This window comes from Cuculus canorus, chromosome 6, assembly GCF_017976375.1.
Source record: "Cuculus canorus isolate bCucCan1 chromosome 6, bCucCan1.pri, whole genome shotgun sequence".
Taxonomy (NCBI): Eukaryota; Metazoa; Chordata; class Aves; order Cuculiformes; family Cuculidae; genus Cuculus; species Cuculus canorus.
In genome coordinates this window covers 29,729,566-29,743,126 of record NC_071406.1, presented here as the reverse complement: position 1 = coordinate 29,743,126, position 13,561 = coordinate 29,729,566, and the positions used below count along the sequence as shown (strand labels likewise).

General features: G+C 43.0%; 1 protein-coding gene across 1 annotated transcript; it reads left to right on the top strand.

Annotated features, from left to right (window-relative positions):
• The first annotated feature begins 585 nt into the window (after window positions 1-585).
• STRADB (STE20 related adaptor beta) lies at window positions 586-13,333 on the top strand. The gene is made up of 13 exons (XM_054070067.1): window positions 586-746; window positions 2,640-2,747; window positions 3,892-3,948; window positions 4,288-4,368; window positions 4,726-4,825; window positions 5,505-5,626; window positions 6,103-6,211; window positions 6,733-6,856; window positions 7,405-7,576; window positions 7,979-8,083; window positions 8,308-8,537; window positions 8,933-8,975; window positions 9,438-13,333. Exons 3-13 carry the CDS (start codon window positions 3,937-3,939, stop codon window positions 9,588-9,590), a joined length of 1,251 nt encoding a protein of 416 aa, XP_053926042.1. The 5' UTR covers window positions 586-746; window positions 2,640-2,747; window positions 3,892-3,936; the 3' UTR covers window positions 9,591-13,333.
• The last annotated feature ends 228 nt before the right edge of the window (window positions 13,334-13,561 follow it).

Here is a 13,561-nt window from a genome sequence, read left to right as displayed (position 1 = left end):
CCCGCGGGAAGCTTCCGCCCACGTAGCCCCGCCCCCGCTCAGCCCAGGACCCTTCCGACCGCTTAGCCCCGCCCCCTACTTAGCGCGACCCGACCGGGACGCTACAGCCCCGCCCAGGGAGCTGCCGCCCGTTTATCCCCGTTCCCTTTTAGTTAGGCCTCTGTGTAGCTTTACTCGACCCGGGACACTGCCGCCCGCTTAGGCCCCGCCCCCTGTTTAAACCATTAGCCACTCCCAAGGAACGGCCGTCCGCTTGGCCCTGCCCCCTCCTTAGCCCCGCCCCCAGGACCCCGCCCTGTGATCACCGCCCCTCGCTCCGCCCGTGCCCCCGCTCACCCCCGCTGCCCCCCAGCCCCCGCCCGCCCAGCCCCCACCCCCGCGGGGCACAGCGCCCGCCCCGGGTGCGTGGTTGCTGCGCGGCTAATCGGCGGGCGGCCGCTGGGGGAAGCGGGAGGGCGGGCGCGGCCCCGAGGGGGTTAACGCCAGGGAGGGAGGGTGGCGAAAGATCGCTAAAATTGCCCTTAACAGTGACGGAGCTTCCACCCGCGCCGAGCCCCGCTCACCCACCCCGCGCTTCCTCCGGCGCCGCCGCTCCTCCTCCCCGCCAGCCCCGCGTGTAATAAAACAGCGACCGAGGAAGGGACCCCGGCGCTTCCGCCCGGCCCCCGTTCCCGGAACTACAGCCCCCGGCTGCCCGCGGGGCCGCCTGCTCGCTGTGGGGCCGGGCGGGCTCCGCGCCCGCGGGGGTAGGAGCGCGCGCCGCCGCCGGGGGGGGCGGGAGCAGCGGGAGCGGGAGCGCGCGTTGCCCGGGGGAGGGCGCGAAGGACCGGGAGCGCGCGCCGCCGGCGGTGGGGGGAGCGGGAGGAGGAGCGCCGTTAAACGGCGGGGTTCGGAAATGTCCCCTCTCCCCGGTAGAGCCCGCGTGGAGGCGGTTTCTCCCGCTCCATCGCTCGTGTTCCGGAGCTGCCTCAGTACCTGAAAGGGTTGCTGTCACAGAAAAGCGGAATATTTCTTGTTTAAGCCGAAAAAGTTTTATCCAAGTAATTGTATTCCTTGCAAGTCAGACATTCTGAATGTCCCTCTGAGAGGTTGGTTTTTTACGGCGTGTTTTCTTTCAAGCAGTGTTTTTCCAGGCACTGCTCATTCTTTGGAGATCATAGAATAGTTTGGGTTGGAAGGGACCTCAGAGCCCATGCAGTTCCAACCCCCTGCCCTGGGCAGGGACACCTCCCACCAGACCAGGCTGCCCAAGGCCCATCCAACCTGGCCTTGAACACCTCCAGCAATGGGGCAGACACAGCTTCCCTGGGCAGCCTGGGCCAGTGCCTCACCACTCTTGTGGTGAAGAAATTCCTCCTTATGTCTCGTCTAAATCTGCCCCTCTCTTGTTAAAACCCATTGCCCCTCATCCTATCACCACAAGCCTTTGTAGACAGTCCCTCTCCAGCTTCATTGTAGCCCCTTCAGGTACTGGAAGGTCGCTATAAGGTCTCCTCAGAGCCTTCTCCAGGCTGAAGAACCCCAACTCTCTCAGCCTGTCCTCGTATGGGAGGTGCTCCAGCCCTCTGATAATTTTTGGAGACTTCTCTGGTCCTGTTCCAAAAGTTCCGTATCCTTCTTATGTTGAGGATTCCAGAACTGGACACAGTACTCCAGATGAGGTCTCACAAGAGAGGAACAGAGGGGCAGAATTACCTCCAACCTGCTGGCCACGCTTCTTTTCGTGGTAATAACGTCCTGTGTTCAGTCTGGTCTGTGCTGAACAAATGTGTCTTCTGTGATCACCTCTGCTTGCAGCCTTTCCTGATCTCAAATGCAAGGTCAGGCAGAGCTGGCCACAAAGCTCCAAATTAGCAGAGATTTGACTGTTGTGAAGTTCATAATAACATTAAAATTACACCTTGATAATTAATAGAACATGCATAAGACTTATGGGAAAATTTATCCATACATATGTAAGTGGGAAATACATTCTGTCCCTACCTTGTGTCTGGCTGCACACGATCGATGGGGATCGCGCCATCTTGTTGCCCAGGCCTGATAAAGGATGCTCACTTTCTAAAACTCCAGAATGAGTCCCAGGAGACTTTATTTGCTGGCATTTTCATTTTCGGCTTCAGTCAAGCAAACCCGGCAGCAGGAGCTGCAGCCCAGCATTGTCAGGACCAGGGGAACCTGGCAGTGCTGAGGCTATGGAGTTGCCGTGTTGCCTCCTGCTCACAGACACGTTTTTCAGCTTCTTTTTCTCCCTGCATTGCATCTAAAACTTCGGCCAAGCTGGGGGGTGTTGATAGATCAGCCGTGCAATACTGTGCTATCCGCACGGCAAAAAAAGAAAAGCCTGCGATAATGAAAGAAAACTGTGCAAACAGGGAAAACATTTGTGTAGGGACGTGATGCAAAACCATATTGAAAATGGAAGCCATGTGTTAAACTACATCAGGAAAATGAAAATGAAATGTGGATTATGGGCATTTCTGCTGGCTGGCTATCCTCCTTTGCACAAATTCTGCAGTGATTTGACTTCAGTGTGTCATAGTTATTAAGGCTTTATTCTTCAGCTTAACTTTTGTGGTCTTATATTCCAAGCGACAGAATAACCTCATTACAGTATACAAGATCATTTATCTCCTTTCCAGGTAGAAGATGCTGTAGCCATTACAGTGCCGGCCAGTATCTTGAAGCACCCGTGGCTTTTTCTGTTTTTTTTTTCCTTACTCTGCCACAGGCTTCCTCAGTGAACTTGGGTAAGTCAAGCCCTGATCCTCTGAAGGTGCCCAATGCTTACTAAGGATCTCCTTATGTTTCCAGTTTTCATCTTTAATAATGAACTGCGGTATTTCTTTCCTTCAAGCAGGTTTTCAGGGTAAAAAATATTAAGGATTGGGAGTGGCTTGGATATTTGGCAGTGGATCGGGTGGTGGGAGCCTCTTAGCTTCTTAAGACCGCTGCCTTGGTTAAATAACGTAATTTAAATGCTGGATATAATTAAGCTTAGCTCCTTCATAAACTAAACTATCAGTTTCTTATATTGTACTTCACCTTTTTAAAGTTAACTTCCAGGCAATAGTTACGTACTAACATGGAGCTGCCTCCTGTAGCTGTCTTCATGTTAGCCACCAAGTAGGATTCAGCACAGTAGAAGACTTGCTTGTAGTTAAAGTAAATTAGCTAGTTCCACTTTAAGCTTTTGAGGCTTTGATATGCTTATTAGGCATAGTCATTTCTCTCATCATCGCTACCTAAGCTTTCAAAGCATCAGACTTAAAGTAAGTCTGCTGGAGGACTTTGAGAGTGGCTGCTCTGATCTGTGAGGGTGTTTGAATGCTGATTGTGTAGCTTAAGTAAAGTGAAAATTACCTGAGTTGGTTCAACCCCATTTTTTTACTTTTTTACTCAAATCCCTTACAATAGCATTTCCTCTCTCACTTGTGATATGTAGATTGCAATTGCTTCTGGCTCGCTTTTTATGTTTCAGCTGCACGCAGCTGAGCTGAGGTCTGACTAGCGCAGCTGTGCTCCTTTAGAAAAAACAGACAATGATTTCTTTTCCTACAAACTGCCAGGGACTCATGAATCCATTCCTTTTTACTTTCTGCACTTATGCATTTAAGTTGCAATTCAGTTGTTTGTTCAGAAGTGGTATTAAGATCACTAAACCTATGAATCAAAATGGAAAAATGTGAGTTGGAATGTATATTGTATATTCTCAGTATGGCACTTGAAATCCATAGCTGCTTAAATGCTCACTAGAAGTTGGCTTTCCCAGAGCTGTAGTTTTGGTTTTGTATGTTTGTTAACTGAGAGGAATGCCTCACAGTTGTCACTAGAGAGACTTACATTTATCACAGGTTTATGTACAAGCTTACAATGCTACTTTCATTTTTCTAGGTTAAATGGGTTTATATGACTTTTCTCCTGCTCTAAAGTGGTTCCATGTCTTGTTTGGTAAGTTTGTATTTTTTGGCAGTTGTACCTTGTTACCCAGTCCTACCTTAATGTGAAAATGTTCTTGTGAAATGGCTTGCTTGAGGGGATTTCCACAGTGCTGAGTTGAGATGTTTAAACTTTGTGGTATCGACTTTTGGTGAAGGAGACTGTTTAGTATCTCTTCTCTTTAGGCCTGCCATTTATGCACTCTATGCTGTTTCTTAACTTCTTGCTCAACTGACACGTAGTAAAACTTTCTGAACTTCTGCATATAGGAGCTACTTCTGATGTTTTCCCACTGCCGTGGGAAATAACTTGCGGGAACTGCACTAACATTGACTTGTTTCTGTTCTCAAGGACTGTTCCTGTATTCTACGTACACCAGTTGTATCAATCAGACCAGAAGAGCTATCTCAGAGCAATGTTCATGAATGCCTGGTAAGAAGAAAATAGAAACATTAACTGGCAATGTTACAAATCTGGTACACATTAAAAATGAGGGGGTACTACTTAAAATGTTAACAGCAAAAATAACCAGAGTACTTTGGGGCTTCTACTTTGGAAGAAGACTGTAGGTAACTAAGTGTTAGTCTTTGTCCTGTACTGATTTAAAAACAAAACAAGCACACACACACAAAAAGAACCTCAGCAGCTCATAAAGCTAAGTATCAGTGCAAGGGTAAAAGCACCAGCTTGAATATTCTGACTTGACTGCTTGACCTGCATTAATTTTAAACATGTAAATGTTTAAAAATTACATAGTCATTTTCAGAACCGTTTTTCCCTCACTGTTAGGCTGATTCTGATCTAGCCTGGACTACCCCATCTACAGGAAGGAATGAAATGATATCTTGCTCTTCTAATGTCTCTCACTATGAACTCCAGCTGGAAATAGGTAACACAAGTGTACCTTAAAATATTTCTTGTTCCTGCAGATGCATGCTCTCAACAGGTTAACCTGTTGCTGCAAATTTACTGCTAACTGCAGTAAATATGAAGTTTGGAAACTGTATTATTGGCTGACTAGAACTATTCTTGCGTCTCCTTAGTTGAGAAAGCGCACAACATTGCTCTTGTTTCTGTAATAACTTACTTTAAGATAGAAGACAAAACAATTCCCTGAATTTTTATATTGATGTTTGTGCATGTGCATGTCAGTTTTCTAAATCTGTGGTATGTGGACAATAAATACAATAAATACAGCATTGAGTAACAATTGTCTTGTTGCTTGGCTACCTGAGCTGATTGTTCTAAGGATGGCTGCCCTCAATCCTACTGTGCCTGTATATGTTTATGTGAATATGCATGCTAGAAGTGTTGTTCATTTAGATATATAATGGATACTGAAAAATGTTTAAACACTTCTAGTCCTTCTAAAAATAGCAGAGCCATGCTTTAACTGATTTGCTGGATATATTTTGCTGCAACTGCTTAAGTTCTTGACATTCTCAAAGAAAAGGTCATGCTGCTATCAATTGCAATTTTGGAACTGTAAAATTACCTCTAAATATAAAGGAAATTATGTAGTGGATTGTTATATTTTCCAGTGTTAAGATAGCCACTTCTGGTTTCAGGAAGGAAGTTCAACGACTTAACTTCAGTCTACCTTGCACGGCATACACCTACTGGCACGCAAGTTGCTGTAAGGATCACAGACCTAGAAAATTGCTCTGAAGAGCATTTGAAAGCCTTACAGGTAAAGCAACAACATTTCTACACAAGTTTCATAAGAACACTGATGAATACATATGAGGTTACTAAACAGAGGTGGCCTTTATGTTTGTACTGGGTCATTTCAGTCAAGTTTTTCCTCCAGAGGAGTAGAATGTAAACACAAGGCATGCGTAAGTTCAAGAGTTGCTTTCTGAAGAATTCAGTTGATCAGTATTTTAGAAATACTTCTGGATTTGTACAACTTCTTCTTTGAAACATGTTCTGTACTCTGTATTTCAAACACCAAAACTTTGGTCTGTAAGCAAACTAGGCGTACCTCAGGCAGATGTGATTATAGGCAAGTTATTTACATTTTTATTGCAGGCTATGCACAACACCTGCAAATTAGTATAAATGCACACAGGGAACAGTTATTCTGACTGATTACTGATGTAGATAATGCTCGTACTAAGACTGTTGTCTTGTGGTTAACACATCCACTTTTATTTAATTCCATAGAATGAGGTGGTTTTATCCCAGTTTTTCCAGCATCCCAACGTAATGACCATTTGGACAGTGTTTACAGCTGGTAGTTGGCTTTGGGTCATATCCCCATTCATGGCCTATGGTAAGTACTGTTAAGTGCAATTTTGGAATAGGAAAAAGGGCTGGTACAATTTTGATCACATGGTTCATGAGAATTTTTTCATTAAGCATCTCCTGTCCAGTAGAAAAAACAAACTTTACCAAACCTTTTGTTTAAATAAGTCTTCTGTACATAATCTACCACCCAGTGAGGACTGGTGTTTGAACAGCATTAAATTGCCCTCAGTCCTAACACCCACCATATGAGGAATGGTAAGGAATTATTGGGAGATGTATTTGACTTTATACAGCTTTGAATCAACAGAAAACTTGTCTTGATTGAATAGAGGTTTGTCATAGACTTTCAGTTAACAGAAGCATGACTTTAGTATGGTCCTTGCCTGATGGATGCATCAGTTGTATCCACGTAACTGTTCTTGATGAAACATCGTCAATATAAAGATAAGAATGGCACTCTTGATGAACGTATACGGTGAAGCAAGCACAGACAAGTAGATTAGCGAGACTTGTTAGGCTCAGCTAGGGTTTTTTTTTCACTTCCAGGTTCGGCTAGACACCTTCTGAATACTTACTTTCCTGAAGGGATGAGTGAAGCTTTGATAGGGAACATTCTGTTTGGTGCGATCAGAGGATTAAATTATGTGCACCAGAATGGCTACATTCACAGGTAGGAGAATGTCAATAAGAAGAAATCAGATTGCAGTATCCAGTTTGTTACAAATTTTCTTAAACTTCATTGCTTGTTTTTAGCTTAAGTGTTGTCTCCTTCCTTTTTTCTGTGTACCTTCTTAGGTCAGACAGTGCAGAAGCATTTTTTTCAATAATACAGCAGAACCATGTTTGTATAAGCTTAACAGGAATGGAATTCATATTTAAAAACAATTGTTACAGGATTATACATCTGTCTGGCTTTGCCTCTTGGAAGCGGGAGAGTAAGAGTTGTAGAAGAGGCTTCCAAACATTACACCCTTTGCAGGGAGGAAGGGCCCTTCTCCAGTTTCTGGGCTTGGCAGTATTTTCTTGCTGATCATCTGCCCTTTCTCTTGGGACTGTATTAAAAAGACAACTCATATTGAAGAATTTCCATGAAAATAATCTGCTAAACTGAATGGCACACTAACATTTCACTATAAGTAAATGAAACATGAAAGCCTTTCTACTCTAGTAGTGCTTTGAGCAATTCTTATAACTAAAATTTACCACTTTATGTTACAGGAATATTAAAGCTAGCCACATTCTGATTTCAGGGGATGGGCTGGTTTCTCTCTCTGGCTTAAACAACCTCTACAGTTTAGTTAACAGTGGACAAAAGTCAAAGGTTGTATATGATTTCCCCCAGTTTAGTACATCTGTGCTTCCTTGGCTGAGTCCTGAACTACTGAGACAGGTTAGTATAAATTACACTTCATTTTTCCTATTCAAAGTTACTGGAAGTACTCAACTTCTAAGCTTGTAGAAGTGCAATGGAACCTGTTGAACTGGAACTTTTAAAGACACAGATGTACTGAATTTGTAATTCTCCTAAAGAGAACTGGTTTTAAAGCTGTTAGTAAGGTGGTGCTGTTCGAAGTCTCTCTACCTGACCTCCCTGGAAACTCCTGCACATCCTAAAACTTGTGTTCAGTACAGCCACCAGATTTCTGAACAAAGCCTGGAGTTTCATGATTTCATTGCCTGAGTCCTGTGTAGATTACAGGGTGTTAGAATCTTGTCCTGAAACAGACCCTTCTCGTTTTGTTGGCACTGCTCAGTGGTACCAGTGATCCAGTGGAGTTTTGTTCTCTCACAGGATTTGTCTGGGTACAACATGAAGTCTGACATTTACAGTGTGGGAATTACAGCATGTGAATTAGCCAATGGACGTGTTCCTTTTCAAGATATGCCTCGCACTCAGGTATGATGCTCAACCCTATATCTACTTCAGAACGCTCAGAGCTTTTTCTTGTTTTACTCAAGGAAACTGATGCTATTACTACTCAAATGCTGGCTGCTTTTTGTTATTTCAAATATGCATGCTTCTTTCCAGATACAATAATCCTTCTGTTCCTGGAGTTTCACAGCTTAGCCTAAAGGTCTGGGTAGGTGTTGGACTTTTATACTGCTATTCCTTTCTACTAGATGCTGCTGCAAAAGCTGAAAGGTCCTGCCTATTATCCTTGGGATATAAATACCTTCCCCCGTGGGGAATCCAGGATGAAGAATTCCCGTTCAGGTGTTGATTCTGGAATTGGTGAAAGCATGACACGCACAATGACCAGTGAAAGACTACAAATTTCGTTTTCCAAAACGTTTTCGCCTGCTTTCCACAACTTGGTAGAACTTTGCTTGCAACAAGACCCTGAGAAAAGGTAACTTTCTGGTGAAAGTTCATTTTCTGTCACTTCAATCTAAGACCAAGTATAGCCCACAATTAAGGATACAGTAACTAATTAGATACTGTTAAAGTCAGAATTTCAGACCAGAAGTACTATGCAAAACACTACACTTACTTTTGATTTTGTAGTTTAAGACTTATTGTCAAACAGAAAAGTGAAAAAGCCTTTAAAAAAAAGTGATTTTTTTTCACTAGTACCTTTACTACAAATTGAGACATAGAATGTAGGAATTCTGTGCTGCTTTTCTCATGCTTCACATCTGTCCTGTGGATCAAAAAACACAGGGTTTAAATTGATTTGTCAGTCTAGTCAGTTTTCCAAAAGCAGTATTTTACTTACCAGAACGTATTCTTCATTTTGTGATCCAGGCCATCAGCAAGCAGTTTGCTTTCACATACGTTCTTCAAACAGGTGAGTTTACTACATTTTGTTAAATGACACAGCTATAACCTAAATACACCACAAAATATTAGAGCTGGATTACAAAATAATTACATTAGCTGGAGCCAAAAAACATCACATAACAACCTACCTTCATCAGACTTCTTTTAACAAAATGGTGTTAGTGAAGTATAGGAAGCATAAGAGTAATCCATTTCCCTGTTGATAAAGTTAAGCCTAAAGTCAGCCTAACTAAAAAGAATAAAATTTATATTCTTAATTTAAAGCAGACGAACTGCATAGCTGAAGTAATTAGTCTTGAAAGACTAATTCAACTTATTCGAGTGAGAAAAGCTAAACCCCTCCTCCTGTTATTTTCAATAGCGTAACATGCAAGAACATGGCTCTAATTTCACATCCTTTTATTGAAGTCAGATGCAAGGTTACGTAGACTTCTATAGGCAGCCTTGTTAATCTTTTTCTTCTTCCTAGATAAAAGAACAAACACAGAATTCACTACTGCCTCTGTTACCACCTCCTATTCAAAATAACAGATCGGAGTTCTTGGCAGTGCCCTCAACAGCAGCTGGGACTAAACCTGGACATATTACTGCAAATCAAGATGATACAGACTGGAAATTCTAAGTAAATACGGAACAATCATACCTCTCCTATGCTTCCAAGAAGGAAAATGTGATTTATACTTGCTGCTTTAGTTTGTGTAGTTAAAATACAATTAGACAAGGTATACTTGAAAATGCCATGGAAGTGGCTGTATTTCATTAACTACTTTCTTTGTTGGCATCATGAAGTGCAGCATGCCTCACTTCCTGACCATAAGGAAAACTGTATACAAAGAATGGATTAGTTTTATCTCCCTCCTTAAATATATTTCTTAACAAGACTGTTCCTGCTGAATAGAGTAAGATGCAATCTTACTCTATTCTGTATTTTCAGCTCATATTGCTTCAGTCCACGTGCCTTTCTGATTTCAAGCTTGGGTTTTGTCTGTGACCTTACTTAAACAATCTATTTGTCTTTGCATTATAGAATCATAGAATAGTTTGGGTTGGAAGGGACCTTAAAGATCATCCAGTTCCAACCCCCCTGCCATGGACAGGGACACCTCTCACCAGACCAAGCTGACCAAGGCCCATCTCTAACCTGGCCTTGAACACCTCCAGGGATGAGGCAACCACAGCCTCCCCGGGCAACCTGTGCCAGTGTCTCACCACTCTCATAGTGAAGAAATTCTTCCTTATGTCCAGTCTAAATCTGCCCCCTCCAGTTTATACCCATTCCCCCTGGTCCTATCCCCACAAGCCTTTATGAATAGCCCCTCCCCAGCTTTCCTGTAGGCTGCCTTCAGGTACTGGAAGGTCGTTATAAGATCTCCTGTGAGCCTTCTCTTCTCCATGCTGAACAACTCCAACTCTCTCAGCCTGTCCTTGTAGAGAAGGTGCTTCAGCCCTCTGATCATCTTTGTAGGCTTCTTCTGGACCCATTTCACCAGCTCCATATCCTTCTTACATTGAGGATTCCAGAACTGGACACAGTATTCCAGATGAGGTCTCACAAGAGAGGAATAGAGGGGCAGAATCACTTCCCTCGACCTTCTGGCCATGCTTCTTTTGATGCAGCCGAGGACACGGTTGGCCTTCTGGGCTGCGAGCGCACGTTGCTGGCACATATCGAGCTTCTCATTGACCAGCACCTCCAAGTCCTTCTCTGCAGGGCTGCTCTCAAGCACGTCATCCCTCATTGTGTACTGAAAACAATGACTGCCCCGACCCAGGTGTAGGAGCTTACACTTGGCCTTGTTGAACCTCATGAGGTTCGCACAGGCCCACTTCTCCAGTCTGTCCAGGTCCCTCTGCATGACATCCCGTCCTTCCGGTGTGGGCAACTACACCACTCAGCTTGGTGTCATCCGCAAACTTGCTTAGGGTGCACTCAATCTCGCTGTCAATATCATTGATAAAGATATTAAACAGCACCGGTCTCAGTATGGATCCCTGAGTGACACCACTTGTCACGGATCTCCATCTGGACTTTGAGCCACTGACCGTTACTCTTTGAATACAACCATCCAACCAGTTTCTTATCCACCTCACCATCCACCCATCAAATCCATATCTCTCCGATTTAGAGAGAAGGATGTTGTGGGAGACCGTGTCAAAGGCTTTACAGAAATCCAGATAGACCACATCCGTCGGTTTACCTGTGTCCACTGCTGTGGTAACCTCATCATAGAAAGCCACCAAGTTGGTCAGACAGGACTTGCCCCTGGTGAAGCCATGCTGGCTGCCATTAATCACGTCCCTGTCCTCCATGTGCTTTAGCATAGCCTCCAGGAGGATCTGTTCCATGATCTTCCCAGGTACAGAGGGGAGACTGAGAGGTTAGTAGTTCTCAGGGTCATCTTTTCTACCCTTTTTAAAGCCGGGCACAATGTTACCCTTCTTCCAGTCACCAGGGACTTCTCCCGATTGCCATGACTTTTCAAATACCATGGAGAGTGCCTTGGCAACCACATCTGCCAATTCCCTCAGGACTCTGGGATGCATCTCATCAGGTCCTATGGACTTAATTTGTTCAGGTTCCTCAGGTGTTCGTGAACCTGATACTCCTCTACTGTGGGAGGGGGTTTACTCCTTTGGTCACCACCTTGCTGTCCCATGTGTGACAGTGAAGACTGAGGAAAAAATGTTGTTGAGCACCTCAGCCTTTTCCTCATCTGTTGATATGTGATCCCCATTTCCAGTCATCATTTGGGCTGCATTCTTTGATCTTCCTCTTTTGATTGATGTACCTGTAAGAGCCCTTTGTGTTGGTCTTTACTCCCCTTGCCAAGTTCAGCTCCAGCTGCACCTTGGCCTTGCTGACTTCATCCGTACACAACCGGGCAGCTTCTCTATACAATTGCCAGTTTACCTGCAAACCCCAAAACTGTACTGAGAATGTAGATGAATGCAAGAGCATGAGTCACATTTTCAAGTAGCTCAACTTCTTTGGGAAACATGCAGTATTAAAATAGCATGAAAAACAACGCATAGCTAACTTCTGGCAAGTGTGACAGCACACATAGTAAGAAAAATGAATTTTGGGATGTGTGGAAAGAGGAACATTTGCACGAGCAACTCACTTGTACAGTTTTAAATTCTGACTTGGAAGTGGAGGATCCCTCCTTACTGAAATAATTTAGGTGATATCTCAGTACAGATTTGGGGTTTGCACCTCCATTCATTATTGTGTCATTTTAGCAATTAACTAAGGACCTCTCACTATGCAAAGGAAGTCTCCAGTTTTAATAGGTATGGGTTAATTTCGAAGAATCATCTGCAAGAATCTAAAATTACTGTACATATTTTTATTTATACTGTATTCCTGTTCACCACCAGAACTTACCAGAACCTAATACTGTTTTCTTAAAAGAACAAGCAACATACCTTAAGCTTCACTGGCCCTGCTGCTGGCAAATAAGCCTCTTCTGCAAACCACATTTAAATTCCCATGGATAGATTCAGCCATAACAAGAATCTCATAACTTCCCTAAGATTGTAGTGAATTTATCTAAGTCGGAGTAAAACCTGCCTTTCTTCTTCCTACAGTGCAGTTAAGTTCTCATATGTCATCCTGTACCAGGCAACTCAAGTTGAACAAAAGCTGCTGCTTTAAAAACAGCATAGTCTCAAATTGTTTTAGCAAAGTTGTGTCCCAAAACCACTAGAACTTTACTGATCCAAGTTCTGACTGTAGTAAGAGTGTATAAGTAGATATTGAATGGATTTATTTTAGATTTTCAACATTCCACAGTAAGCCTTCAAATCTTCCATAGCTGAGCCAGTCTGCAAACAACTTTGGTAATATCCCTGAAGATTAAATGACCAAAACACAAGCCTGAGACAGACAAAATTCTAAATGAGTGCATAAAAGCATTAACAAAAAGGTTGATTCTACTCATTATGCTGTGATGAGAGCTCTATATTTCAAAATCTAAATGTGAAACGTAAGAGTAAAAACTTTTCAATAACTTTAATCCTGTCTCCATTTATTTCTGTAATTCTTGTATTTTTATTTTCACCACAGTGAAACCGCTTCACACTGAACAGCTTCTTGTTACTGCAGGAAAGAAGTTTTGTCTTTATATCAATCATTAGGTAAGAAAATAGTTGTCTCGACTGGAAAATTGATAATAAAAGTAGTATAACTTAATGAAGCACTCTTAGAGAAGATTTTTACTAGCTACTACAGCTTTCACTGTTTTCAAATCAAACACATTATATAGCTTTTATGTGTACAAACCAAGTCAAATAAGTGAGAACACACCTGAAGTTGTATGTATTTTAATTACAGCTCTCTGAATAAACATTCTTTAAAAAAACCCAAACAAACTATGGAAAGTTTCATGCAGCTCAACCGCTAGTACTTGCAAGCTTCTCTTGAAACATCAGTGCCCTGCACTCTCTCTTTAAAATTAGCTTGGATACTAATAGCAAAGTTAATATAGATTGAGTTAAACAACTGTGTGTAACAGCGGAGTTACTTTGGTGCTGTCTCTCTGTGGAAAAAAAATAACGTTACTTATTTCTAAATACTGGTCAAGCTGCTGTGCT

Bases quoted from the DNA above. Each gene is read 5' to 3' on its own strand.
- STRADB (XM_054070067.1), top strand. The intron at 5,627-6,102 runs GTAAAGCAACAA...TTAATTCCATAG, and splicing joins AGCATTTGAAAGCCTTACAG to AATGAGGTGGTTTTATCCCA. The intron at 8,538-8,932 runs GTAACTTTCTGG...TTTGTGATCCAG, and splicing joins CAACAAGACCCTGAGAAAAG to GCCATCAGCAAGCAGTTTGC.